We start from the raw sequence: 23,484 nt of genomic DNA, 5'->3' as shown, positions 1-23,484 counted from the left end.
CCCCACTCGCAGCGAGGGCCATCCCTGATGGAATGCCACTCTCAGGGTGAATTTGGCCCATTGGCACAGGCGCCAACTCCAGGGGTGCTCTGGGGCTCCACCACCGACGGGGAAAAATAGCGGGGGCTCAGCGCCCACCAGCCCTGACTGTTTGGGAGGCTCTAGGGGGAGAGCGGAGAGCAGTGAGCCGGCGGGGGGCCTGGGGGAGGGGGTAGAGTGGGGGCGGGAAGAGGTGGAATGAGGGCGGGGCCTCAGGGAGGGGCAGACTGGGGGGCAGGGCCTCGGGGCAGCACGTGTGTGGAGCACCCACCGTGAAAAATAGAAGTCGGTATCTGTGCCCAGTTGGCCAAGGGTGAAGCCAGCTGGATGGAAATGGTGCTGTTGTCCGTACGAAGAAGAGCACCATCTCGGTGCATTGTCTAAACTCAGCTAGAGATGAGGAGCAGCCAGATCCCTCAATCCCCGTACCCCCGAGTTGTGGGGAGAGGTCAGCCCAGGAGCAGACCATTGCAGCCTGGCCCCATCTCTAGTGTAAGTGCAGAGAGGGAACTTCCCTTAGCCCCGCTCCTCCCACTGCCGGACTCTGCTCTTCTCCCTCCTCAGCCTTCTGTGAGGAAGACGTCAACCTGTGGATGACGGGCCTGAACTGGCTGGTGACGGACACTCAGAAAGCCCAGACGCCGCTGCAGATTGAAAGGTATGGGCAGGGAGCTGGGCTGCTGGGGGGGCTGGGGATCCCTCTGTCCCGTCACTCCAGAGCCTGGCTGGGTGGGCCGGGAGATCCGAGCCACCCCTGGGCACTGCAGAGTGAGGTGGGACTCAGGGAAGTGAAGAGCACACAGGGTCGCTAGTTTGGTTTTCCTTCATCTCCATTTTGGGGTGCCCAGTAATCCTGGAGAGCACTGAACGAATGCGGGCCCCAGAGCTGGCTGCGGTGCTGATGAGGGGATGAAAAGCCTTCACGAGGTGTAATCCCCTCCGGAAGAGGCCGGACCCCATCACCCCAGCATGTGCGTTAACTGCACCGTGCTCCTAGCCGCCTCACTGCTGGGACCCCTCGGCTCCAGGCTGATCCGTTTCTTCTCAATCCTCTTGCTAGGTGGCTGCGGAAACAGTTTGACTTGATGGACAGGACGAGAGAAGGCAGGTGAGTGAGGCAGACAGGCAGGGACGACAGGAAGGTTGATGACCCTCGGCGTTTTCATACTAGCAGGTGTCACTGCAGAGACTATCTGCCTCTCGCCCGGGTTTGCCACACTTTCTGTGGCAGCCACCGGAGGGCGGTCTGCGCAGGATGGAGGGAGCTGGCCTGATAGGGCCTGAGGCTGGCAAACCCCCTTGGGAGCTGAGAAATGCTTGAGCTCTTTAGAGGATGGGGAGAGGAGACAAACATTTCATGGTGGCTGGAAAAATGAGGCCTTGCCCAGTCGTCCAGCTCTCTGCCACTCCCTGCCCACCACACAGCCCTGCCATGCCTGCTCCTTTCCCATCACCCAGTCCCCACAGGCTGGGAGATAAAGCCTCAGGAGATAAAGCAGCAGAAGCCCTGATCCTGCAGTCCTCGTGCTCTCCGAACTCCCACTGGCTGGACTGGGAGCTTGGAGCATGCTAAGGCAGCGGGATGAGGGCTGACAGGCTCAGGTTGTAAGATATTGTGGCCTTAAGCAGGGGGGAAATTTGATCCCATTGTCAGAGCCGCGGCCAGGGCCAGGATCCCACTGGAACAGACTCTCAAGGAATCTGGAGCCAAACAGGACTAAAAGGAGAAGATGGAAATGAGACAGTGTCTCTTTGAGAAGCCGTGGGGAGTTGGGAGATGGGACGGGGGGGGAAGGGGGGGCAAGGAGGAGGAAAGAAAACTGGATTTAAAATGTTTTGTTTAATCAGCATTTTGGTCCCTTTCTGTCCAGCTAGCTAACAAGGTGCGGCTGCTGGGGCGGGGCTCTTTGCTCTTTGCTCTTTGCCCTGCCAGCTCTGTGTAAACAGGACATCGGACAGGAAGTGAGGGGGTTCCATCCAGGAAGAGGAGGGGGCCAGGGCTGGAAATGATGGGACATGGGACAGGAAGTGGGGCTAGTGTGGAAGGAGCAATCAGCTTTACAAAAACATGGGTGTGTCCCCTGGGGACCTGAGTGCTATATTCAAGTCTGAAATAGAAGCACAGCAAGGGAGAAAGGCCTTCTGGACTATTCCCAAGAGACGGCACTGCGGGAGTCTTCAGGGATGCCTCCGTGCACCAGGCACTTGGCAGAATCCTACTGAGATGATTTGATGAGGCATGTTTTGTTATCCCACTGGGATTGTCCTACAAAGCACTCGGGTACTCCAGCAATGGGCTTACACAGCAGCCCAGCTCGACAGGGTGGAATTTGTACACCATTGGGGGATGCACAGCATATTCAAAGTGCCAGATGAGAGCGGTATTAATGCCACGGCAGGGATCCTGGGAGGCCTGCTGGGAAGGTGCGTGGCTGAGTCTCTGAGATACAGCAGGAGTCCCCCTGTGCTATCCCCACCCCATGCCGCTCTACCTTGAGTTCCCGAGCACAGCGCAGAGGCTGGCCGCGGAGCTGAAGGCGGTTGAAGTTGATCACGTTAAATTCAGTGAGGCCAGCTGAAGCAAAGAAAAGCAATGCTTGGGGTCTGATCCTGAACAGTGCTGAGCACCCGTATCCCGGTCAGTGATTGGTCTTTGAACTCTCAGAGCACCCACAACTCTGATCAGAGTCCCCGTGCGGGGACGGCACTTGGCACTTCTCAGGATCAGGACCCACATCTCTGCAACTCGGCTGAGCTTTTCCTGCCTGCCTTTCCTTCGCTGGTGTCACACACCAATACCCAGCCCTTCCAGGGACCTCTCCAAGTCACGGCTTGTGGCCCATCCAGCACGGAATCAAGTGATGTGGTTCTTGGTGTCTCAGGCCCAGTCTACTTGGAAAAGTTTGGCTGGCCTAGCTCTGTTGGTGAGAAGTGTGAAAAAAATCACTCCCCTACTTGACACAGCTGCACCAGCAACAGCCCCAGGGTAGATGCAGTTATACCCACAAAAAAAGAGTCCCTTTGCTGGGACAGGTTATTTTGTTCACGGATCTGAGATAATCTCTACTAGGAAAGGAACTCTTTTGCTGGTCTAAGCTGCGTCTGTGCTTGGAGGGTTTGCCGGTGTAGCTATACCAGCGAACCCTTTCTGGTGTAGATCAGAACTCGTGCTACTAAACTACACCCAGGGCCCTCCCTCAAATCCCAAAGAACACAATGAGCAGCTGTAGACTAGGCTAGCAAGTGCAGAAGGGGGTGGGGAGGGGTGGGGGAGAGGAGGGAGCAGGAGTGGAATAGAACATGCTGCCACCTGCTGTCTGACTTGGGTAACTATAGATTCAAGCCACACAGGGCTGTGCATTTGGGTTCTGTTGAAACCCAAATAGCTTGAAGAAAAGGAGAACTTGTGGCACCTTAGAGACTATCATAGAATCATAGAATATCAGGGTTGGAAGGGACCTCAGGAGGTCATCTAGTCCAACTCCCTGCTCAAAGCCGGACCAATCCCCAATTTTTGCCCCAATCCCTAAATGGCCCCCTCATGGATTGAACTCACAACCCTGGGTTTAGCAGGCCAATGGTGGGTAAAACACCAATTCTTCAGATGCATCTGAAGAAGAAGAAGAAGAAGAAGAAGAAGTGGTATTTTATCTATGAAAGCTTATGCCCAAATAAATCTGTTAGTCTTTAAGGTGTAGGGTGAACAGATGTCCCGATTTTATTGGGACAGTCCTGATCTTTGGGTCTTTTTCTTATATAGGCTCCTATTATCCCCCACCCCCGTCCCAATTTTTCACACTTGCTGTCTGGTCACCCTGTTAAGGTGCCACCAGACTCCTTGTTGTTTTTATCAGCTCTTGCAGTCATTCAGCCCATACCTAGCCCCGAGAAGCATGACAGAAAGCCAGTGAAGAACTAAGCACAATAGCATGCTAGATTCTGCGCACATCCCTTCCAAGCCAAATCCCCAGCAAGGCCTGGGACTGGAAGGACTGGGCTGGGCCCACTTCCCCTTCTTGTTCTGCAGACAAATACACACTGGCACACGTAACCATGAGTGGGTGGGACTGTGTGAAGTCAGTAAAGCTGCCTTGATTTACACTGGCTGGGGATCCGGGCCCACCATCTCTAAAGGTTTGCTGACTTGGGGTTCTTTTGCTGAAGTCACACACATGTTAGTCTTTCAGAGAAGAGCTCTCTCGTGGCGTGATGTTGTGGTGGGTGTCTGCTATAGACCAACAGACCACGAGGATGAGGTAGATGAGGCTTTCTTCGGACAACTAACAGAAGTTTCCAGATCACAGGCCCTGGTTCTTATGGGGGACTTCAGTCACCCTGACATCTGCTGGGAGAGCAATACAGCGGTGCACAGACAATCCAGGAAGTTTTTGGAGAGTGTTGGGGACAACTTCCTGGTGCACGTGCTGGAGGAACCAACTAGGGGCCGTGCTCCTCTTGAGCTGCTGCTCACAAACAGGGAAGAATTGATAGGGGAATCATAGAATCAATCATAGAATCATAGAATATCAGGGTTGGAAGGTACCCCTGAAGGTCATCTAGTCCAACCCCCTGCTCGAAGCAGGACCAATTCCCAGTTAAATCATCCCAGCCAGGGCTTTGTCAAGCCTGACCTTAAAAACCTCTAAGGAAGGAGATTCTACCACCTCCCTAGGTAACGCATTCCAGTGTTTCACCACCCTCATAGTGAAAAAGTTTTTCCTACTATCCAATCTAAACCTCCCCCGCTGCAACTTGAGACCATTACTCCTCGTTCTGTCATCTGCTACCATTGAGAACAGTCTAGAGCCATCCTCTTTGGAACCCCCTTTCAGGTAGTTGAAAGCAGCTATCAAATCCCCCCTCATTCTTCTCTTCTGCAGACTAAACAATCCCAGCTCCCTCAGCCTCTCCTCATAAGTCATGTGTTCTAGACCCCTAATAATTTTTGTTGCCCTTCGCTGGACTCTCTCCAATTTATCCACATCCTTCTAGTAGTGTGGGGCCCAAAACTGGACACAGTACTCCAGATGAGGCCTCACCAATGTCGAATAGAGGGGAACGATCACATCCCTCGATCTGCTCGCTATGCCCCTACTTATACATCCCAAAATGCCATTGGCCTTCTTGGCAACAAGGGCACACTGCTGACTCATATCCAGCTTCTCATCCACTGTCACCCCTAGGTCCTTTTCCACAGAACTGCTGCCTACCCATTCGGCCCCTAGTCTGTAGCGGTGCATTGGAGTCTTCCGTCCTAAGTGCAGGACCCTGCACTTATCCTTATTGAACCTCATCAGATTTCTTTTGGCCCAATCCTCCAATTTGTCTAGGTCCCTCTGTATCCTATCCCTCCCCTCCAGCGTATCTACCACTCCTCCCAGTTTAGTATCATCCGCAAATTTGCTGAGAGTGCAATCTACACCATCCTCCAGATCATTCTCATCCTCCAGATCCTCCAGAAGTATAAGTGGGTGGCAGCCTAGGCAGCAGTGACCCTGAGATGGTCGAATTCAGGATCCTTACAAAAGGAAGAAAGGAGAACAGCAGAATACAGACCCTGGATTTCAGAAAAGCAGACTTTGACTCCCTCAGGGAACTGATGGGCAGGATCCCCTGGGAGGCTAATATGAGGGGGAAAGGAGTCCAGGAGAGCTGGCTGTATTTTAAAGAAGCCTTATTGAGGGCGCAGGAACAAACCATCCTGGTGTGCAGAAAGAATAGCAAATATGGCAGGCGACCAGCTTGGCTTAACAGAGAAATCTTCGGTGAGCTTAAACACAAAAAAGAAGCTTACAAGAAGTGGAAACTTGGACAGATGACTAAGGAGTATAAAAATATTGCTCGGCCATGCAGGAGTGAAATCAGAAAGGCCAAAATACAACTGGAGTTGCAGCTAGCAAGGGATGGGAAGGGGAACAAGAAGTGTTTCTACAGGTATGTTAGCAACAAGAAGAAGGTCAGGGAAAGTGTGGACCCCTTACTGAATGAGGGAGGCAACCTAGTGACACATGATGTGGAAAAAGCTGAAGTACTCAATGCTTTTTTTGCCTCAGTCTTCACAGACAAGGTCAGCTCCCAGACTACTGCACTGGGCAGCAGAGTATGGGGAGGAGGTGAGCAGCCCTCCGTGGTGAAAGAACAGGTTAAGGACTATTTAGAAACACTGGACATACACAAATCCATGGGGCCAGGTGCAATGCATCCGAGGGTGCTGAGGGAGTTGGCGGATGTGATTGCAGAGCCATTGGCCATTATCTTTGAAAACTCGTGGCCATCGGGGGAGGTCCCAGACGATTGGAAAAAAGTCAAATATAGTGCCCATCTTTAAAAAAGGGAAGAAGGAGAATCCAGGAAACTACAGACCAGTCAGCCTCACCTCAGTCCCTGGAAAAATCATGAAGCAAGTCCTCAAGCAATTCATTTTGAAGCGCTTGAGGGAGAGGAAGGTGATCAGGAACAATCAACATGCATTCACCAAGGGCAAGTCAGCAAGTTAAGGAAGTATGGGCTGGATGAATGCACTACAAGGTGGGTAGAAAGCTGGCTAGATTGTCGGGCTCAACGGGTAGTGATCAATGGCTCCATGTCTAGTTGGCAGCCGGTGTCAAGTGGAGTGCCCCAGGGGTCGGTCCTGGGGCCGGTTTTGTTCAATATCTTCATAAATGATCTGGAGGATGGTGTGGATTGCACTCTCAGCAAATTTGTGGATGATACTAAACTGGGAGGAGTGGTAGATACGCTGGAGGGGAGGGATAGGATACAGAAAGACCTGGACAAATTGGAGGATTGGGCCAAAAGAAATCTGATGAGGTTCAATAAGGATAAGTGCAGGGTCCTGCACTTAGGACGGAAGAACCCAATGCACAGCTACAGACTAGGGACCGAATGGCTAGGCAGCAGTTCTGCGGAAAAGGACCTAGGGGTGACAGTGGACGAGAAGCTGGATATGAGTCAGCAGTGTGCCCTTGTTGCCAAGAAGGCCAATGGCATTTTGGGATGTATAAGTAGGGGCATAGCGAGCAGATCGAGGGACGTGATCGTTCCCCTCTATTCGACATTGGTGAGGCCTCATCTGGAGTACTGTGTCCAGTTTTGGGCCCCACACTTCAAGAAGGATGTGGATAAATTGGAGAGAGTCCAGCGAAGGGCAACAAAAATGATTAGGGGACTGGAACACATGAGTTATGAGGAGAGGCTGAGGGAGCTGGGATTGTTTAGCCTGCAGAAGAGAAGAATGAGGGGGGATTTGATAGCTGCTTTCAACTACCTGAAAGGGGGTTCCAAAGAGGATGGCTCTAGACTGTTCTCAATGGTAGCAGATGACAGAACGAGGAGTAATGGTCTCAAGTTGCAGTGGGGGAGGTTTAGATTGGATATTAGGAAAAACTTTTTCACTAAGAGGGTGGTGAAACACTGGAATGCGTTACCTAGGGAGGTGGTAGAATCTCCTTCCTTAGAGGTTTTTAAGGTCAGGCTTGACAAAGCCCTGGCTGGGATGATTTAACTGGGAATTGGTCCTGCTTTGAGCAGGGGGTTGGACTAGATGACCTTCTGGGGTCCCTTCCAACCCTGATATTCTATGATTCTATGATTCTAAGTCATGCCCGACCAACCTGATTGCCTTGTATGATGAGATAACTGGCTCTGTGGATATGGGGAAAGCGGTGGATGTGATATATCTTGACTTTAGCAAAGCTTTTGATACGGTCTCCCACAGTATTCTTGCCAGCAAGTTAAAGAAGTATGGATCAGATGAATGAACTATAAGGTGGATAGAAAGCTGGCTAGATCGTCGGGCTCAACGAGTAGTGATCAACGGCTCAATGTCTAGTTTGCAGCCAGTATTAAGTGGAGTGCCCCAGGGGTCGGTCCTGGGGCCGGTTTTGTTTAACATCTTCATTAATGATCTAGATGATGGGATGGACTGCACCCTCAGCAAGTTTGTGGATGACACTAAGCTCTGGGGAGAGGCAGATATGCTGGAGGGTAGGAATAGGGTCCAGAGTGACATAGACAAATTGGAGAATTGGGCCAAAAGAAATCTGATGTGTTCAACAAGAACAAGTGCAGAGTCCTGCACTTAGGATGGAAGAATCCCATGCACCGCTACAGACTGGGGACTGACTAGCTAAGCAGCAGTTCTGCAGAAAAGGACCTGGGGATTACAGTGGACGAGAAGCTGGATATGAGTCAACGGTGTGACCCTGTGGCCAAGAAGGCGAACAGCATATTGGTCTGCATTAGTAGGAGCACTGCCAGCAGATGGTGGGAAGTGATTATTCCCCTCTATTCGGCACTGGTGAGGCCACATCTGGAGTATTCCATCCAGTTTTGGTCCCCCCACTACAGAAAGGATGTGGACAAATTGAAGAGAGTCCAGTGGAGGGCAACAAAAATGATTAGGGGGCTGGGGCACATGACTTATGAGGAGAGGCTGCGGGAACTGGGCTTATTTAGTCTGCAGAAGAGAAGAGTTAGGGGGGATTTGATAGCAGCCTTCACCTACCTGAAGGCGGATTCCAAAGAGGATGGAGCTCGGCTGTTCTCAGTGGTGGCAGATGACAGAACAAGGAGCAGTGATCTCAAGTTGCAGTGGGGGAGGTCTAGGTTGGATATTAGGAAACACTGTTTCCCTAGGAGGTGGTGAAGCACTGGAATGGGTTACCTAGGGAGGTGGTGGAAACTCCATCCTGAGAGGTTTTTAAAGCCCAGCGTGACAAAGCCCTGGCTGGGATGATTTAGTTGGGGTTGGTCCTGTTTTGAGCAGGGGGTTGGACTAGATGACCTTCTTAGGTCTCTTCCAACCCTTATTTTCTATGATTCTATGGCTACAACCCTCATGGCAAGTACGCAGCAAGGACCCGCTGGCTGCTGGTATTTTTAAGAGCACTATGCAAAATAACTGTGCGGCCCAAAATCAGACAGAGGGATCGAATATCTTCCCAACTGGTCTGTTCACCAGACCTGCTTTCCAGGTATCAGTCTTAGTTCTCAGGTTTCTGAACTGCCCTCCTCTCCGTCCCCAGTAGATGGTGTCATTCTAATACAAATACCTTCGTCCCTCCTTAGTAGGAGGAGATTAAGTAACTCATATTTTTAAATGAGCTATGGGAGATCCCTAGGTTTGCTCAGACCCTGATTTGTCTGACCGATTTCTGAGTTCCAGTGCCTGGAACTTCACCTCTCACAGTGGCTCACCTTTGTTTATTTAGAATCGGTGCATGTTCCTGAATGAAATGTCTGCTCCGCATGCGTTCAGCTAGCTCAGGAACAAACCCTGTTCCGTACCTGCCAGTTCTATGTGACAGGGACTGCAGCCACGCAAACCACACCACTTCAGTGTGTCCACACTGGGGAGTTTCACCCGATGCAGTGGGCTGTAGCTCACGAAAGCTCATGCTCAAATAAGTTGGTTAGTCTCTAAGGTGCCACAAGTCCTCCTTTTCTTTTCACAACCTGAAGTGATTCGATTTTGGAACCACCTGAGTGCGATCTCAGTCTGGAGGCCAGCCCCGTGTCTAACTGCTCAGTGAACTGAGAATTCAGTTCCCTGCAGGAGACACAGGTTGAATGAACCACCACTGCAGCCATGGGGGCTGGAGTGGCTGCAGCTCTTGACCCCTCTTCTTTCTCACAGAAACAGGCCCTTGCTTTCCTGAAGATTCATCTGGGAGGAGGGCAGGAGTGAAATTGCTCAAGGCCCCGAGCCCATGGGACCAGCTGAAGGCCCTGAGCCTGCATGAGAAGCTGGGCTCCCGCATGTCCCTCTCTGAGGCCTGACTCCTGCTTTGTGTGTCTTGCAGTATCACATTGAAGGATCTGAAGGCCATGCTGCCCCAGGTGAACTATCGGGTGCCCAACATGAGGTTCCTGCGGGACAAGTTAGTGGTAAGAACACTCCCACGGTCTCTCCTCCCTCCCTTTATCTCTCCTTTTCTGACCCATCCTTTATAGACAAGGCCTATAGAATCGGACGGGGGGAAGCCCTGGCTGGGATGATTTAGTTGGGGATTGGTCCTGCTTTGAGCAGGGGGTTGGACTAGATGACCTCCTGAGGTCCCTTCCAACCCTGATATTCTATGATTCTATGATTCTAAGCCAGCAGAGATTTGTAGAACCAACCAGGTTCTTCAGAGATGACTCTGAAGTCCTATAGAATTGACCCTTCCTGTGGGGAGGGAGATGTTGAGCTGCCCTATGGAATTGAAGAGGGACTTTCCCTGGCTATAGAATTCGATAAGATGGGTCAACAAAGCCAAAAGTCCCATTGGCTTTTCCTGGAAGGGTTATCTCCTGCCCACTCCCGAGTCTCTGTTTGCCATAAGCTGGGAATGGGCGACGGGATGGATCACTAGATGATTCCCTGTTCTGTTCATTCCCTCTGGGGCACCTGGCACTGGCCAGTCTGAAGACAGGGTACTGGGCTAGATGGACCTTTGGTCTGACCCAGTGTGGCTGTTCTTACGTTCTCTTATTCCCTTTCCTTTGCTATTTTGTGTTTGGGGGGTGTCTGCAGTCAATGAACATTAATGAGCAGCGGATGCCTCCTGGGCAAGTGGTCTCTCTGGAAGCCCTTCTGCTCCCAGCCTGTACTGGATTATCTGTGCCTTCCTCCTGCACTCCCTGTTACTAAGGGACATTTACAGGGAAACACAAGATCATAGTCCATTCCTAGGGCTGGCCAGTTGCATTTGCTGCTCATTCCCCATCCAAAGCCCCAATACTCCTCTCTCTGCCACTCACCATGTATAGCATGTAAGGAGAGAGAGACCCAAAGCACAAACTCTGGATCAAGATTCCAACCTCCCCTCCAAATAATCCAGCCGGCCCATCTCTAGACATGAGACAGGATTACGACATTGGCTCAGCATGTAGCACTGCATACCGGGACGTGTAATCCCCATGGACTGCCCGACGGTGGCTGCAGGCCACATTGTAGATCTCCCTGAGCTCTGCATGGCCCATGGGCTTGACTCAAGATGCCCCCAGCTGGAGCAGTACAGCATGGGAATCCTACTGGAGCCAGTGCTTTCGGCCAGGGGCCTTTTTTCCCTATCTTCTGCACCAGGGGCTTGAAGTCTCCCTAGGTCCTTCAGCTCTGGGAGGTCTGCTCCCTCCAGTTCTGTTCTCACCAGGTTCTGTCTCTCTCCTTCCTCCCAACAGGAAGTGGAAGCCAGGAGCGACATGGCCTTCACCCACTTCACTCACTTCTACAAAAACCTAATGTTCGATGCTCAGAAATCGGTAAGAGGTTGGGGCCCTCGGTGACTCTGCCCCACCTGGGGTGACCCTGCGGCTGGGCCCAGGCCCGGGGATGGGTAAGGAAGGCCAGAGAGGGGTCATGGTGCTGCTTGTCACTATTAATGGACGTTTCTGAAGCACCCTAAATGCACCTGTCACACCACAGGAGATAGCCCCTGAGAACTGGCTGGGCGGGGGCTTTGTTGTAGGGACAGGAGATGGGGAAGACCATCTAGAGTGAGTCAGTGAGGGGAGGCTGTGGCCAGTGCGGCAGGTCCCAGCAGCAGCTCAGATTCCCGCCACAGGCTCTGAGATGCCTTTTGCCTGATGCTTTCCCAGACTCGAGACAAAGTCCCCCTGAGCCTCCTCCTCCAGTCCCCATCCAGCCTGCAGGTGGCACCTTCTCCACTGGCTTACCTGCCCCTGCCCCCCCTTTGCATTCCAGGTCATCGAGCAGCTGGAGCTATCCTTCCCCTTGCGGTGAGTACCAAAGATCCCTCCTTGTCAGATCCCGCCCCAGTCCCGGGGGGGGCGCTGGCCCGCCCGCCAGCCTGGTTCACGGTGTGTGTGTGTGAGAACAAGACTCAGAACCGAGAGGTCTCTTCACAAGTCCAACGCTGTCTGCTCCCACCGCAGCACACAGAGGGGACCACTGGGCCCCACCCCCCAGGGCCACAAGGCTGGGCACCCACACTCTGCTTGTCCCTGCTCCCAGAAACGGTGACAGTGAGGCCAAGGCCGGGGGTGGAGTCCATGTCAGGGACGCAGTGGGCTGGTACATGACTCTGACCCTACTAGATCGCCAGAGAACGGGCAGGTCTGTATTCTCAGACACAGTAATGTAAACCCAGAATGACTCCAGGGCAATGACTAGCGTGCTCGGGTTAATACTGTGTCACTGAGATCAGCGTCTGGGGAGGGAGCTGCGGGTCAGGACTCAGGTGCATCACTGTGTGTGGGGAGCCCAGGGCTGGGGTAGCAGGGGGCTGCGGGTTAGAACTGAGGGGCACTGGCTGAGCTGTGGCGGAGTGGGGGAGCCCAGGGCTGGGGTAGCAGGGGGCTGCGGGTTGGGATTGAGGGGTATCAGGGGAGCCTTAGGCTGGAGTAATAGGTGCAAATCAGGTTCACCCACCTCAGGTTCCATGAGGATTGGGGGGAAGAGCTGGAATTGTCGGGGGACTAAGGGGACTAGGTATCTGTATGGGGGAGACACACCCAGTGCCTGAGTCGTTTGGTGGGGGGAGGCTGGCATACCCGGCTTGCACACACTCCCATTGACCGGCTCCTTGCCCCTCCCCAGGAATGTTGACCGGGCAGAGCTGTGCCAGATTACACTGTACGACTTCCAGAAATTCCTGCAGCACGACCAGAAGGTACCCGCTAAGGCACACTTCCAATACCCTGTCATACCTGAGGGACTGCAAGCCCTTCTGCCAGGCCATAGCTCGGCATGCAGTGGATGATAGCAGAAATTCTCACGACTGCCACTGTTCTGAAACCAGAGAGCGTCTGGCTACCTCAAAGCCAGTCCAGACCACTCATAACCTAAAGTCATGCTCATCCAGTGGCTGTCCGACTGGTGGATCTCACTCCTCTTCCTGATAGACCATGAGACCCCCCGCCATGCAAGCTGGCATCCTCTGTTGTCAGTCTCAGCAGAGAGGCCTTGGGGTGAAGGGGCCATGGTGGTCTCCTGGGAAGGGCAGTTTGTGTCACTGCCCAGGCTCCAACTATGGACAGAGAGAAAGCCTCGATGGGTGGGGGAAGCTGAAGCCTGACAAACTCAGACCAGAAAGAAGGTGCCTGTATTTAACAGCCAGGGTGATTAACCACCAGAACAGCTCACGCTGGGCTGCGATGGAGAATCCATCACAGGTCAGGTCAGCCTGGAAGATCGGGTGGTCCCCTCTGCCTTTACATTCGGCAACTCTGCGACTTGGAGTCTTGAACTGCAGATCGCAGGTCGGTCTAGAAGAGCTGCTCCAGCCCAGCCAGAAGTGACGGGCTGGATGCATGTCTGGTGGCGATTCTGTGCCCTTTGTTACAGGGAAGGGCAGACCTGGCCTTGGAATCCGTGAAGCTCCAACAGGAAAGTCAGATGAAAACATGTTAGGAAAAAGGAGCAAATCGCGCCCCAGGTTTGCCTGTGTCTGAAATCTAGTGAAGGGAATAATTACAATCAGGCCATCGCCACCGGACTCCTCTCTATTCCCTGCGGATGAGGGTGGAGGCACAGTAGTGGGGGGTGGGAGTATGTGCTGTACTTGCCCTGTGCATAGCTAGAGGTCGTGAGTCTCCTGGGTCCTGAGTCCACTCACCTTCCATCTTTCTGAAGGCTCTTGATCTTGCAGATCTGAGATTCCCATCATGGTTTCACATCTAAACCTTCGGTGCGGGTCCTCCCCTAACGCTGCCCTCTGTGTTCTCTGCCTTAGGAGCCGTGGGCCAGTGACATCAGCAAGGTGCGGGAGTACATGTGTGGCTACCTCCGGGACCCCTTCAGTGACATGGCAGAACCCTTCTTCCAGCTGGATGAGGTAGGGAATATGTACTCCAGCCCATCCTCCTGCATCAGCCATCCCCTTGGCAACTCCAGCGCCCCCCAGCGGAGCTCAGACTCCCACCTGAGGCAGATAAAGTCCCTAAATTAGTTACAGGGTTTGTGGAATTGGTTCACATGGATGTAGGTGTATTTATAACAGACAATGTACACTTCAGACTGGAGGTCAGGATGGGCCATGCCAGATCAGACCAAGGGGGCTTATAGACTGCTATCCCAGCCTCCATCAATGACCAATGCCTGAGGCTTAAAAGGAGGCAATAAACCACCCATCTGGCTCATGTACAGTGCTGCACATCTGGGGATTGATATTCCTTCCTGACCCTTCCAGGTGATCTCCTTGTGCCCTGAAGCATGAGGTTTTAATTATCCTTGTCTAAGGGGCATAGCTACAGATTTATTATTGGCCACCAAATCCACCTCCAGCAAGTGACTGTGTGCCGGTGCAGCAGTGAATTCCCCAGGTGATTGCACTACACGTATTTAGACAGGCCAGTTGTACTGAAAGAGTGAATCCCTCCCCCCCCACATTTTGGAGAAGTCCACATTCCAGACCCTGCATCGGAAGCCCATCTCTAGCTGTAGTCACTGGACCGTGTTCCCCAGCTCGCCCTCTGCTGCTGGCAGCTCTTCTCCACCAACTTCTCTCCCTTTCCCCATTCCTGTTAGAGCTTTGGCCCCATGCCCATCTCTCCCCTTGGCCTGGGGTGACCCACGGTGTCCTGGAGCCTGACCCTCCTGGTTTTGCTCTAACCAGCTTTTCTTCTGTCCTCAGTTTCTGACCTACCTGTTCTCCAGGGAAAACAAGGTCATGGATGCCAAGTACGAGCGGGTGGTCCCAGAGGAGATGAACTACCCGCTGTCCCACTACTGGATCTCCTCCTCCCACAACACGTAAGAGCTTGGGGTCAGCCCACCGACGAAGGGCCCCCAGCGCAGTGGGGCGAAGATAAAGCGGCACAACCTGTTGGATTCTGAGCTGAACGGGTGCCTCCCACCGCAGCCCTAGGAGCCATTCTGCAGACGTTGGGGAGCCACCAGTCTGATGTTTGAGCTCCAGAAGGGCTCTGGCATGCATGTAATAGTGAACAAGGAGGGGGAGGATTTCTCTTTAGCCTCCCCTGGGAATTCTGCAGGGATTGCTCCACTTCCCTGTCCATGCGGGACATGGGATTCCTGGACATTTCCTTGTAAGCAGGTACTGGAAAACATGGGCCAGAGTCTCGCCTGGTATCAACCAGCATAACTCCATGGGCTTCAACAGAGCTTTGCCCATTTATACCGGCTGGGGATCTGGCCCACTGAAGCTCTGCCCATTTACACCAGCTGGGGATCTGGCCCATTGATGCCAATGGAGCTCTGCTGATTTACACCAGCTGAGGATCTGGCCCATTGACTTCAATGGAGCTACACCCATTTACACCAGCTGGGGATCTGGCCCATTGACTTCAATGGAGCTACACCCATTTACACCAGCTGGGGATCTGGCCCATTGACTCCAATGGAGCTCTGCCCATTTACACCAGCTGGGGATCTGGCCCTGAGGCTTTCGACCTCCGCTGGGTCTCCCGAGCTTAGTCAGCACTGGCAGGAGTGGGGTTCCATGGGACAGCCGACACTGACATCTGATGGGATCCAGGCCCTGGGTTCAGAGCGAGGTGCCCCCGAAACAGCTCCGCAGCTCAGGCCCTGCCAGGCAGCTCCCCTGGCACGCGGTTGGATGGACTGGGAGCCACATGATTTGCAGCTGAACCTCTTCCTCCAGGCCGCCCAGGCCCACCCCCAGGCCCTCCTCCAGGCGCTGCTGGTGATTCCGAGGCCCTCTTCTTCTCCTTGCAGGTATCTGACTGGGGACCAGTTCTCCAGTGAGTCCTCGCTGGAAGCCTACGCTCGCTGCCTCCGGATGGGCTGCCGCTGCATAGAGTGTGAGTGAGCTGGTCCCTGCCGGGGGCTGGGCTGCTCTCAGCGCCTGTGAGCTAGTCCAACTGCATAAGCTGAGCAGCATGAGTACCGCTCAGTGACTGGGTGGGGGACCCCAGGGGGGCGCAGCAGGAAATGGTACTGGTGATGCCACCCCTGCCCCCACAAGTCCATATTGGAGTCAGCATCCTTTGGGGGATCTCTAAAACCGTGTTCCTGACCACTCCCCAGCCACAAAACCCCCTCGGCACTTGGCACAAATGTAGGGGGCTGAGCCCAGTGCCTTGGCCACATGCTGTGATGGGTAGTTCCTTTAAATTGCCCCCACTTTTCTGTCTTACACTTCGGTGTAGGTCTGCAGCGAATTATCAAACAGCTGCCCCGTCTCACCCCAGATGTGCCTACAGCAATTCTTAGTTGGTGAATCGTACTGGGATCCTTCCGGTGCCCTGGAACATGAGATGTTTTGCTTGGATCATTGTCCTCTGGGGCAACCTGGGGAGAAATTTAAAATCCACCAGATTCAGGAATCCCCAGTGGAGGTTCTCTGGCCTGTGCTATGCAGGACCCAATGGGACCCAATGGGACCTCAGCTGAGGATCGTTCAATCCACCTGGTGAACCCGTGCAATATCATATCATATCAATGGCAGGCAGACCCTCACCCAGCCCCACAGCGTCTTTCACTAGCTCAGTCCCATTTGACCCTGCTAACTGAGGTAACAGCATGTGCTGTTATCTGGCATCTCAGAGGTGAACACCAGTGTCTTTTACACCCCTTTGTCCACCCCTGAAGTGCGTGACTTCTGGCACGACAATGAAGTTTGCACAGCTCCAGAGTGACACTTGGGACCAATGGACGTGCAGTGGCCATGGGCTCTAGGGGTGGTCCTGTCCATTCCACTCTGTTCAGGAAAGGACGGACGCTAGGACATGGTCCCTCAGGAACGTGTGTGGGGTACAGGGATAAATGATCACGCGTGTGGGGGGAGTGTTAACAACTCAACCATCTCTGCCCTTAGTGGACTGTTGGGATGGTCCAGATGACCTGCCAATCATCTACCATGGACACACACTCACCTCCAAAATAAAATTCCTGGATGTCCTGCACACCATCAAGGAACATGCCTTCGTGACCTCTGAGTAAGGGCCACCCCACTGCACTACAGGGGCTTTGTCACCTCTTTGCTGCTTAGGGACTGCTAAAGGGCATGTATCTTGTCACAGCATGTAATGGGACTGTGGAACTCATGGCCACAGGAAGCCATTGAGACCTAGAACTTAGCAGGATTCACAAAAAGGATTGGACATTTATGTGGATAACAAGAATATCCAGAGTTCTCATAGTTAATGGTAATGACTGGGGAAACCTCCTGCTTCGGGGCTTAAGCCAGTTTGTAACTATTGAGTGAAACCTGTTTAACCATGTGTGGCGGCCAGATAGTCCCTGTTTATCCTGGACAGCACTCACTGGTTCTGTATTTATTGTGAGAACCTGTTGCTGGGTCTGGGTGCGTTCTCTGCCGCACTGCCCATTCCAAGGCGTGGATACATTCCCTGCAGAACACTCCAAGGTTGAGTGTGTCACACCCTGATTTACTGAGAGTGTTCCCTGGCTCCAAGGGTTCTGCCCTAAATCCAGCTTTCCCTGCACCAAGGGCTCCACCAGATTGTCCCGTGGATCTCTGAGTTCCTGTTAGCCCTTTTGGGGCCCTACCCTCATTAGTTTTGCCCCTGGCTACACTAGGAGCAGGTACGTGATCTGGAGCCTTTCCTTGGTTGCTATTCTGAATGATCTGGCCTTTCCTCTCCCCCCTTCCCCCGCACCAGGTTCCCCATCATCCTCTCCATCGAGGACCACTGCAGCATTGTCCAGCAGAGGAACATGGCCTCCCACTTCAAGAAGGTCTTTGGGGAAATGCTGCTCACCAAGCCAGTGGACATCAACGCCGATGAGTTGCCTTCCCCCACCCAGCTCAAGAAGAAAATCCTCATCAAGGTGCAGCCCTTAGGGCCAGTCCTCTTCCCCTTCCCCCAGCCCTTCTCTGATACTGTCCAGAGGGGGGGCAGTACAAGAACTGTATACAGCATCCTTGCACTGGGAGAGGCAGGGGTAGCTAGGACAGTGGGAGAGCCCTATAGTTTGGGGGTTACAGGAACATACTGGGATGAGCTTTCTCCGCCTCCAGCTCTGAAGTACAAAGATGGGAATCTCTCTGCCAGATGAAACCTAACCACAGGTCCTGGCCACTCACAGTCATTTAAGTCATGTTTGCTCCCAGAACGGACTCCTTTCCCTGCGGGACCCTGAACCCAAACAGCAGTATTGCAGGAGGAGAACCAGGAAGTGAAACCAGTTGTAAACAGGAAGTGAAACTGACCAGTCGTTTCACTGCCCCAACTGAGCGATGTTACACATCCACCTGGCAGACAGGGCATAGGCTCGGGTGCTGGTAGCACAGGGCAAGGGTGAGGCTAACTGTGTGAGTTCTCCTCTCTCTGGTTTGCTCTCCCGCTCCCTAGCACAAGAAGCTGGTGGAAGGGAACCTTTATGAAGAGGTCTCCACGGCCAGTTACTCGGAGAATGACATCAGCAACTCCATCAAGAACGGCATCCTGTATCTTGAGGACCCCATTGACCATGTAAGAGCCTCGCCCAGGCTTTGGTCTGTCTTTCCAGAACTAACAGCCACAGCATGTGGGAGAGGGAAGGATCTATAGGAGGGGTCGGCAACCTATGGCACACGTGCCAAAGACGGCACGCGAGCTGATTTTTAATGGCACGCTGCTGCCTGCCAGGTCCCAGCTGCCGGCCCCGCTCACCCCGCTGTTGAACCCAGGCCAGGACCCTGGCAGGCAGCAGCGTGCCATGAAAAATCCTGCCCGCCCCGGCCCACTCTTCTGGGCCCCCCGCGGGGGCAGGGTGAAGAAGCTTGGTCCTGCCGGCTGCTGCTGCAGGGCAGGCAAGTTCCCCCTCCCCTGCCTCTTCCCCCAGCGTGCTGGGTTCCTGCCCCTCCTCCTCTCCCTCCCTGCTGCCGATCAGCTGATGGCCCTTGAGCGGGAGGAGAAGAAGTGGAGCCGCAGCATGCTTGCTGCTCTGGGGAGGAGGCGGAGAAGAGGTGGGGAAGGGGGGGTGGAATCAGGGCCTAACCCCTCCAGCCCCCTGCCGTGAGCCACTCTGGGCAGGGGGCTGGGAGCACCCCCACGACCCTAGCCCACACACCCAGCCCTCTGCCCTGACCCCTGCATCCCCCCACGACCCCAGCCCTGACTCCAGCACCCCCAACACATATCCAGCCCCCCCATGCCCTGACTCCTGCACCCCGCTCACATGTCCCCAGCCCTCTGCCCTGACTCCTGCACCCTCCTCAAATACCCCCAGCCCCCTGCCCTGCCTCCTGCACCCCCCCCCCCATTCCCACCTGCACCCGTGCACCAAATGGGAGCTGCCCAGGTAAGCACTCCACACCCAAACCTCCTGCCCCAACCCTGAGCCCCCTCCCTCATTCTAGCTCATGGCCAGACTGTACACCCCAACCCTCAGCCTGCTCCTTCACCCCCAGCCCTGTGCTCAGTGCACTCCCACTCTCAGCTCAATGCAGAGATAGAGGACGAGAATGGGCTAGAACCAGGGAGAAGGTAGGTACCCACTCTGTGTGGGCAGGGCTGGGATCCCAGATCGGCAGCAGGCTGAGCGAGGTTGTCAGCCGGGACCCAGGCTGAGCGGGGCCGGCAAACGGAACCCCAGACCGGCAGCGGGCAGAGTGGCAACGGGCTGAGCCACACAGCCCACTGCTGGTCTGGGGCCCCAGCCACCAGCCCCGCTCAGCCCCCTGCCGGTCTGGGCTTCTGGCTGCTGGCCCCTTGCCAGCCGGGGTCCCGGCAACAGTTCCCGCTCAGCCTGCTGCTGGACAAGGTGAACGGAACCCCAGGCTGGCAGCGGGCTGAGCGGGCCGGCGGTGTAAGATCAGCATTTTAATTTAATTTAAATGAAGCTTCTTAAACATTTTGAAAACCTTGTTTACTTTACATACGACAATAGTTTAGTTATATAATATGTAGACTTATAGAGAGACCTAAAAAACGTTAAAATGTATGACTAGCATGCGAAACCTTAAATTAAAGTGAATCAGTGAAGACTCGGCACACCACTTCTGAAAGGTTGCTGACCCCTGGTCTATAGACTGCACGTGGAACCAGGAACTGGACCTCATGGGGCAGGCTGGAATACCACTGCTTGGATTCCAGCTGTGGGGAAGGAGGTGTCACAGTCCCGTCCCCTCCAAGGTCTTGAATCCTGGATCTTCATCACAGACCTCCACCATGTAAGCTAAAGGAGTGACTCCATTACCCAGTAGCAGTAATAGGCTGGTATCCTCTAGTGGACTACTCAATGGAGTGGAAACACAACACATGTTCTGGCAGTGTGTTACAGGGGCATCAGCAAGCAGCATGGGGTGAACTCACATGCCTGCAATGCAAGCAGCTGTGATCTCTGGCAGATGCTGACTTCCTTGGACACCTCCCTGCCCTGTACCCATTCCCTGGCTTCCTTGCTGCCTGGTTCTGATGCTTCTTTCTCCTTGGCAGACCTGGAGCCCACATTACTTTGTGCTGACAAGCAACAAGATCTATTACTCCGAGGAGACGTCCCGCTACCAGTCCAACGAGGATGAGGAAGAGGTGGAACAAAAAGAGGTGTGTTTGTGAGGAGGAAAGGTGGAGACTGGGGGGAAGACAGTGCTTCAGCCACCTTCAGGATTCACCTACAGAGCCACCCAAGTACCTGCAGCTGCATGTACCCCTTTGGGTTGTGCTTCTGCCCCAGCTCACCGGCTAAGGAGGGTTAGACCAGGTCAATGCTTGGAGAGAAACTGGCCAAGAAAAGCCCAGGTGCTAGTATTAGTTACTCAGCAGAGGGGTGCCCTTCCCCGATCGTGCTAAACCCATGGTGTTAGGGGCACAGGTGTGTGTTTTTGTAAGAGATGCAGAACCAAGGTCCTGACTACTTCTGGCCATTAAATATCCCACTGCACTTTTCACACGGCAGAGTATTAACCTCAGGGTCCTGCTCAGATTCTGGTTGGGGCTATTAACTTTTGCCGACTAGATCTCCAGGCGGTTCAGTGGGACATGAGAACCTTTACTACCTGCCCTAAACGGTTGGGCAGCATTGCTGTGCGCTGTTAGACTGCTGCTGTGCTCCACCCCAGAGGTGGCCAAAATGATTAAGGACATGACACCAAACCCACTCTCTCTCTTTCCTTCTGTCTCTCTCCCCTGGATTTCTCTGGTCTCTCCCCGCCCCGCCCGTCTCGTCCTCGGGCTCTGCGCCTCTTCAGGAGTTTAACAACAACGAGCTGCACTTCAGCGAGAAGTGGTTTCACGGGAAGCTGGGCGGGGGGCGTGACGGGCGCCAGATCGCCGAGAAGCTGCTGCATGAGTACTGCACTGAGACGGGTGGGAAAGACGGCACCTTCCTGGTGCGGGAGAGCGAGACCTTTGTGGGAGACTACACCCTCTCCTTCTGGTAGGAGCCTCCTGCGGCGACCTCCGTACCGGGGCACAGGATCCCCTCTGCCTCCGGCACCAGTTATCCCCTCACATCGGGGACTCGGTTTCCCTCCAGTCCGAGGTGGTAGCGGTGGAAAGCTGCTACCATCTGATGACAAGCTGGTGGGCCTCGGGCCAGTTCCTACTGGACTAGTCTCGGGAGCCACCAGAAGGGGCGTTGATCCTCTCCCTCGTTGGCAGCCTAGCAGCGAGGCTGAGACCTGAATAGATCCCGGAGGCTGGGCTCCCCAGAGGCAGCCTGTCAGGGTCGGGGTCAGGGAGGGGATGCTTGCCCTGCTGCTCTCCCAGTTCTGTGGCTCTACCAAGGGCTGCGGTTCTCAGGCCTGTCCACAACATCATTCCCCAGCACTGCGATGGCTGATGATCGGTGCTTCTCGGGGCATGGTGATGGCGCCCCAGTGCGGCTCAGGATCACAGACCGCAGTCCCATTGACTTCAGAGAGGCTCTTGCCTGAGTTAGGACCTCGGGATCTGGCCTTTATAGATTCCACGTGGGAGAGCTCCAGTGAGGGAGAGGTGGGCCTGACCCAAAGCTCTGAGCTAATGTAAAAAACCACAGCCATATACCTACAGCTCCCACATGCATCATCCAGGAGCAAAGGGCCAAACCACACGCCCCTGCCGCTGTTGGATTTAAAATAGCACCATGAGCTGTGAGCGGCCAGCTGGGTTAGTTGTGGACACCAGCTACTAGGGGGCAACATGGTCACACTGTCTAAGCCAGAGGTGGGCAAACTTTGGCCCACGGGCCACATCCAGCCCGCGGGACCATCCTGCCCGGCCCTTGAGCTCCAGGCCGGGAAGGCTAGCCCCCGGCCTCTCCCTTACTGTTCCCCCACCCCCACAGTCACACCGCCACGCAGGCAGTGCATCTGGCTCCAGCCGGGCAGCAGGGCTGCGAGCTCCTGCTGCTCTGAGCTGCATGGTAAGGGGGTGGAGGGGTCCCGGGGTGGGCAGTTAGGGGATAGGGAGCAGGGGCCAGTTGGATAGGTGTGGGAATCCCGGGGGGCCTGTCACGGGGCAGGGGTGTGGATAGGGGTTGGGGCAGTCAGGGGACAGGGAGCGGGGGGGTTGGATGGGGGTGGGCTCCCGGGTGGGGCGGTTTGGCCCCAGGGGGTGGTCAGGGGACAAGAGCAGAGGGGTTGGATGGGTCAGGGGTTCTGAGGGGGCAGTCGGGGCAGGAAGTGGGAGGGGGCAGATAGGGGATGGGGGCTAGGCTGTTTGGGGAGGCACAGCCTTCCCTACCCGGCCCTCCATACAGTTTCACACCCTGATGTGGCCCTCAGGCCAAAAAGTTTGCCCACTCCTCGTCTAACCCAATGTATTGCTCCAACATCCCTGTATGGGTCGCCCGGCTGGCTGGCTGCTGTCTCTGTACCGGGCCGAACCGAAGCCCAGATCCAACCCCCAAATGTTGGGAGGCTCGATCCAAACCCTGCATTGTGACTCGGGATGTTTCCTTGCTGTCCAGTCATCTCCTGCCCCCGCTCCCCCCCCAGGACTAGTGCAGCGGGTTGACCTTCCCCGCCATCCACTGTGCGCCTGGTTTGGGCAGCAGCTGGGAGACACGGTTTGCTCTTGGTTCTGCCCCTGCCGATCCCTTTTTTGTCTCCGCTGCAGGCGGTCCAGCCGAGTCCAGCACTGCCGCATCCACTCCCGGCAGGAAGCCGGCACCACCAAGTTCTACTTGACGGACAACCTGGTGTTCGACAGCCTCTACAGCCTGATCTGCCACTACCGCGAGGTGCCGCTGCGGTGCAACGAGTTTGAGATGAGGCTCACGGACCCCGTGCCGCAGCCGAACGCCCACGAGAGCAAAGAGTGAGCGCATCACCTCTCCTCCCTTCCCCCTCTCCCCTCCTTGTTCCGCTTGCCTCTCCCTGTCCTTCCAGCCCTCGGTCTTCTACACACAGCGCCTCTCTCCTCTTCGCCTCGCTTCTCTCCCCTCTTCCCCAGCGAGCACCCTCTGCTGACCCGTCCGGCCCGGATCCAGCACCCCCTGCCGGAGATGAGGTGTCACTGGGGCTGCACTTCCTCTTCGACCGAGGCGCTGTGGCCAGTAGAACTATTCTGTTATGGGGTGTCAGTGAGACACCACATCAAGCTCTGGGGCAGGAGCCTGAAAGGGGGAAGCCCTATATCCCCAGCCGT

General features: G+C 54.7%; 1 protein-coding gene across 1 annotated transcript in view; it reads left to right on the top strand.

Moving 5' to 3' along the window:
* The window catches only part of LOC125632911 (1-phosphatidylinositol 4,5-bisphosphate phosphodiesterase gamma-1), a 78,268-nt gene that overhangs the window by 35,746 nt on the left and 19,038 nt on the right, over nucleotides 1-23,484 (top strand). Inside the window, exons 3-17 of the mRNA XM_048841827.2 lie at nucleotides 604-697; nucleotides 1,100-1,147; nucleotides 9,843-9,927; nucleotides 11,203-11,283; nucleotides 11,726-11,760; nucleotides 12,581-12,653; nucleotides 13,716-13,817; nucleotides 14,616-14,734; nucleotides 15,680-15,765; nucleotides 16,782-16,902; nucleotides 17,590-17,758; nucleotides 18,283-18,402; nucleotides 20,350-20,457; nucleotides 21,102-21,289; nucleotides 22,954-23,154. Coding sequence (XP_048697784.1) covers nucleotides 604-697; nucleotides 1,100-1,147; nucleotides 9,843-9,927; nucleotides 11,203-11,283; nucleotides 11,726-11,760; nucleotides 12,581-12,653; nucleotides 13,716-13,817; nucleotides 14,616-14,734; nucleotides 15,680-15,765; nucleotides 16,782-16,902; nucleotides 17,590-17,758; nucleotides 18,283-18,402; nucleotides 20,350-20,457; nucleotides 21,102-21,289; nucleotides 22,954-23,154 — 1,630 coding nt within the window. The remainder of the gene's footprint in view (nucleotides 1-603; nucleotides 698-1,099; nucleotides 1,148-9,842; nucleotides 9,928-11,202; nucleotides 11,284-11,725; nucleotides 11,761-12,580; nucleotides 12,654-13,715; nucleotides 13,818-14,615; nucleotides 14,735-15,679; nucleotides 15,766-16,781; nucleotides 16,903-17,589; nucleotides 17,759-18,282; nucleotides 18,403-20,349; nucleotides 20,458-21,101; nucleotides 21,290-22,953; nucleotides 23,155-23,484) is intronic.

This window comes from Caretta caretta, chromosome 2, assembly GCF_965140235.1.
Source record: "Caretta caretta isolate rCarCar2 chromosome 2, rCarCar1.hap1, whole genome shotgun sequence".
NCBI classification, from domain to species: Eukaryota; Metazoa; Chordata; order Testudines; family Cheloniidae; genus Caretta; species Caretta caretta.
This window is presented reverse-complemented; position numbering and strand designations above follow the sequence as displayed.